This window comes from Pteropus alecto, unplaced genomic scaffold, assembly GCF_000325575.1.
Source record: "Pteropus alecto unplaced genomic scaffold, ASM32557v1 scaffold134, whole genome shotgun sequence".
NCBI classification, from domain to species: domain Eukaryota; kingdom Metazoa; phylum Chordata; class Mammalia; order Chiroptera; family Pteropodidae; genus Pteropus; species Pteropus alecto.
Genome location: NW_006436283.1, coordinates 8,906,260 through 8,910,658, shown reverse-complemented (window position 1 = coordinate 8,910,658; position 4,399 = coordinate 8,906,260). Strand labels below are relative to the sequence as shown.

General features: G+C 41.0%; 1 protein-coding gene across 1 annotated transcript in view; it reads left to right on the top strand.

Annotated features, from left to right (window-relative positions):
• MAP2K6 (mitogen-activated protein kinase kinase 6) overlaps positions 1-4,399 on the top strand; it is a 97,267-nt gene that overhangs the window by 86,651 nt on the left and 6,217 nt on the right. The window contains exon 11 of the mRNA XM_006912269.2: positions 4,304-4,349. Within this exon, the coding sequence (XP_006912331.1) occupies positions 4,304-4,349 (46 nt within the window). The remainder of the gene's footprint in view (positions 1-4,303; positions 4,350-4,399) is intronic.

The following is a 4,399-nucleotide window of genomic DNA, read 5'->3' as shown; positions in this document are numbered from 1 at the left end:
CCATCTTTTGAGTAACCTCCCTGTGTGTCTTGTATTTTCGTGATGTAGGCTGTGATCCTTCAAGACATCTCAAACACCTCCAACTGTTTGTCTTAAGTGGGAAAGGGGACTACAGATTGGGAAAGTGAAAGGTTTAATCTCAAATCTCGAGATAGCTACATCCACGTTTTTATTTCCTACATCTGTCTTTGGGGTAAATGTAAAACTAGAAAAAAGTAAAAAAGTGCATTACTCACAGCCCAGGTAATCCATCCGGGTATTTGTGACCTTTCAGGGGATGTGTCCTCTCTAAGCATTCGATGACGTCACAGTGGTGCTACGTACCGTACGCCGTCACCCAGGGCATCGACTTGGTAGCCACTTGCCCTCTGATCGCTGTGTGTCAGTTGACAGTGCATCGTGTTTTGTGGATGGAACAGAAACACAGGCTATTCCTGTCACACCCAAAGTTAGACAGAGAGCCCAGAGGTCCAGCTGATCTATTTCTTTTGCAATGAGCATCAGAGAAACATTATCTTGAGGGGAGGCGTGGAGAAAAGAAAAGGTTAAAGTACTTATTCCTTATGAACTTGAAGAAAAACACAATGATTTCTTACAAACCCTTCCCATGTGAACTTATTTTGAAATAGGATATGACCGATATTTTCTTCTTTTTTTCCTCACACATGGACTTTTTTTTTTTTTTTTTTTTTTTTTTTTTTTTTTTAAATCAGAGGGGTTTTAAAGAGCTCCTGGGGTGAGTACTGCCAAACACAGAAGCCTTGTTTTGGGTTTCATAATAGAGAAGTCAGTCAAAATGCTGTATAGTCTAATCCTGCAGAAGGCTCAACGAATGAGTTTCTCAAGACAACAGCTTACAGTTGTCACCACAACCTCTTCCTATAGGTTCACAGGCTTGGGGACTCGAAGGAAGTCACTGGAAACCAACAACCGAGTGCCAGAACAGCTTGACTTCCTTTTTGCTTTCCCTTCAGACGATTTAAGAGGCTTGGTGCTCCACTGACCAGCTGTATGGCATGTTGGAGTGTCAGAGGTCCGCCCAGACACTGATACTGTATGACTCAGAGGAACTAGTATAAAACAGACAATCAAATATAGTTCCCAACTTGTTCAGGAAGGACAGTAAAAAGAGACTCTGGGTATTTATTTAACTTGTGACAAATATAAGGCTTGAGAGGCACAGTGTGTTTTTATTTTGTGGATGCAGCACATAGCCCTTCTTGGAAACGATCAGGGAGAATTCAAATAGACAGAAATCCTCTGGTCAGCACAAACTTCAAGCTAGCAATTCTCAAGACAACATGAAGCTGTTTTTTAGTGTCAGCTACGGTCAGGAGCGTGTGTTGTGGCATTTGGAAGAGGAATTAGGGCAGTTAGCTAATTGCACGCTTGAAAATGACAAGCCACTTGAAAATTCAAAAGTCTGACTCAAATCCAAAAAGAAATTGGTATAGCTTTGAACTCCGCAGTTGTTATTCCATACTGAATTGTAAGCACTTCTTATTAAACATGGAAAATTTGCTTTTTCCCCTAACTTTATCCTGAGCATTTTGCTATTCTTAGCTTGCCTTCTGAAGTGTTCTCAATTTAAAAGATAGAGCAAATGGGTTCTATCTGTTATGTTAATTCGGTAAACAGCCTTGGTTTGCTGTATATTTTCCATCAACACTCTGCAGTGGTGCTTGTAGTCAAGTCTGAGCTTTCTAACCAGGGGCCATCAGTCAAGAAATAGCCTACTTACTGGTCAGCGGTCTCTCAGATTTCAGAGATCCTTAACGCTTTCTGACGGATCGATTTAGGGTACTTTCCTCACATTTTCTTTATACAGATGAAAGAAAAAATATAGGAGAAATTTTCTTAAACTCTCCCAGAAGTGAAAAGATAAGACAACCTTGACTTGAAATGATCTCTTCTTAAAAAAAAAAATAAAGGACGTTTTCAGTTCTTCTACCTGAGGAAAACAGAGATTATTATTTCATTATCTTCTAATTAGAAGGTCAAAATCAGCATCATGACAAAGATCTTTGGTTGGTAAAATAGACCGTTGTTTTTCCATTTGAGAAAGAAACTTTTCTTCCTATCATTCGGTGGATCCTTGTCCTCAAGGAGAGTATTTCAGAGTCAACGCAGAGTTAGGGTCTGATGACTGACTCGTGTCTAAATAGACGCCTGAAACCAAACACATCAATACCGAGCGTGGATTTAATGTTGCATTTGTGCTTTTCATCACTGATTTTAGCAAGTTAAATTGTTCAGATTACAGAGAAGACATTCTGGTCTTTTATTTGCTTCGAACAATAGCTGGAAATTCAGGGTTTTTACACATCAGCCTGTTTTTTTGTTTGTTTGTTTGTTTGTTTTACGGGGGTGCAAATCGGCAACAGTGCTGGGATTACATTTCTTCTGCTGTGTTTCTTTCTCTGTGAAGTAGCCCTTGGAAGAACTTTTGCTGCCCGGGGTGGAGGAGAGAAGGCAGTAGTGGTGAGAATGTGCCCAAATGAAAGAACAGTCAGCTGGAGAGGCTTCTAAGTGAATTTCGTTTCAGAGAAGGGGGTAGAAGGTAGCAACGAGGAGGAACACTCTAGTAGTGCACACGGCCTGGGTGTCTCAAGGCTGGCACCAGTGACATTTTTGACTGGATCATTCTCGGTTGTGGGAACTGTCCTGTGCATTGTAGGATGTATAGCAGCACCCCTGGTCTCTACCTGTAGGTGCCAGTACCACAACATTGCCAAGTGGCCCCTGGAGGGGAAAATCACCCGCGCTTGGGAATCACCAGTAGAGCCCTATAGAATCTCAGGGTGCAGGGACATGCAGAGTCATAACAGGGAGTGACAAAGCCTCATTCAGGTCACTCAGGCACGCCTTCCCATAGCAATTCAACTTGAACAGTTGATGATTCCTCTCGCTAATTCGCTCTTATTTTCATCCTCAGTTGAGAAGGAACTTTCTCTCATAGGTTGTCTGGTCACACTGAGGTCACTAGATCCTAGATCTGCCCTCAGTTCCAGGTTGAAACTTCTCTCCTCATATCTACCTGTCCCCTGTCTCAGGTTCCCTGGCTTCTACCTAAAGAGTTGCCTGGAATAAACTGGTAGGCTGCTTTAAGTTGTTTTGGTTCAAAAGGTTCCTTTTTTTTTTTCATTTTGTTTTGTTTTAAACCACAGTTTTCTCAAAGCGTCTCAATTACTTCACTCTCTTATGGTTCTCCACCATGCCCCCATCCCCCTCATTTCTGTTAGGCTATGTGGTTAAGCAGAGCTCATGTCACACGTACTAGGTCTCATTTGTTCAAAATGATCCATTAATACAAACTCCAGCAGTGTACTAATCAGTCACGTTTTGCTTCCTTCAGCGCCAGGCAAAGTTCCTTTCCATTCATGTATTATTTTGTGATCCAGTGGGCGGGGGAGTCTGTAGATTGCCTTGCAAATCATAGTTTTCGAAAGTATCCTTTTGTTTATTCTGTAACCTGGGATTCCAGGTCCAAATAAACTGCTTTTTTTTTTTTTTCCTCCCACTTGAAGGCTAGGGGCAGATACAGGGGTGGGTTGAGGGGTTGATCTCTTCATATTGCAGTTGTATCACTGTTTCCGATATCAGATGTTAAAATGTCTGTGTATATAGACAGCTGAATGGCTGGGAGCCACCTGACAGTGTAGTGCATGACCACGAATTGCCAAGTCACTGGATGAGTGTGCGTTCTCTTTCAGAGAAAGCTAAGAGGTCGCAAACCAGTAGTGTTACCTTGGGCATTTTATGGGTGTATTGCTTCTATCTCAGGCAGGTTTGGTGAGGTATATATAAAAGCAAATTATATGTTCAAGGGAGCCAGAAGCAAGGAGAACCACGTATTGAAGATAGTGAAGAGATAACAAATGTAACATAAGAAACACCTGCCAATTTCTTTGCTAGTGGGTGTGGAATGAAAATTGTTTTGAAGGAAAGTAGATATGTATTTTGAAATATAATGGCTGTAGACCAGAAAAGCTAGATTATATGTCATTGGTAACTGATCAAAAGGAACCACTCCTGCCTCCTACACACACACACACACACACACACACACACACACACACACACACAAACACACCCCCATTCTTCCCCATAAGTTACACCCAGAGTAATTCAAAACATAATTTATAAGTGTAACAGAAGAGGAAAGTCAACATAGATCAGTGTTTTCAATACATTTTTTTAAAAGCTGGCTATGTTTAATTTTTTACCTGTTCTGAAATCCTTGTCTAGTAAAAATAAAGGTGGTTTCTAGATTTTAATGTAATTAATTTTTTTTTTCTTTAAGCTTAAAGAAGAATTCCAAAGAACGGCCAACGTATCCAGAGCTTATGGTAAGTATTGTTAGCCGTGTAAACATGTCCAAACTAACAGCTAGTAGAGA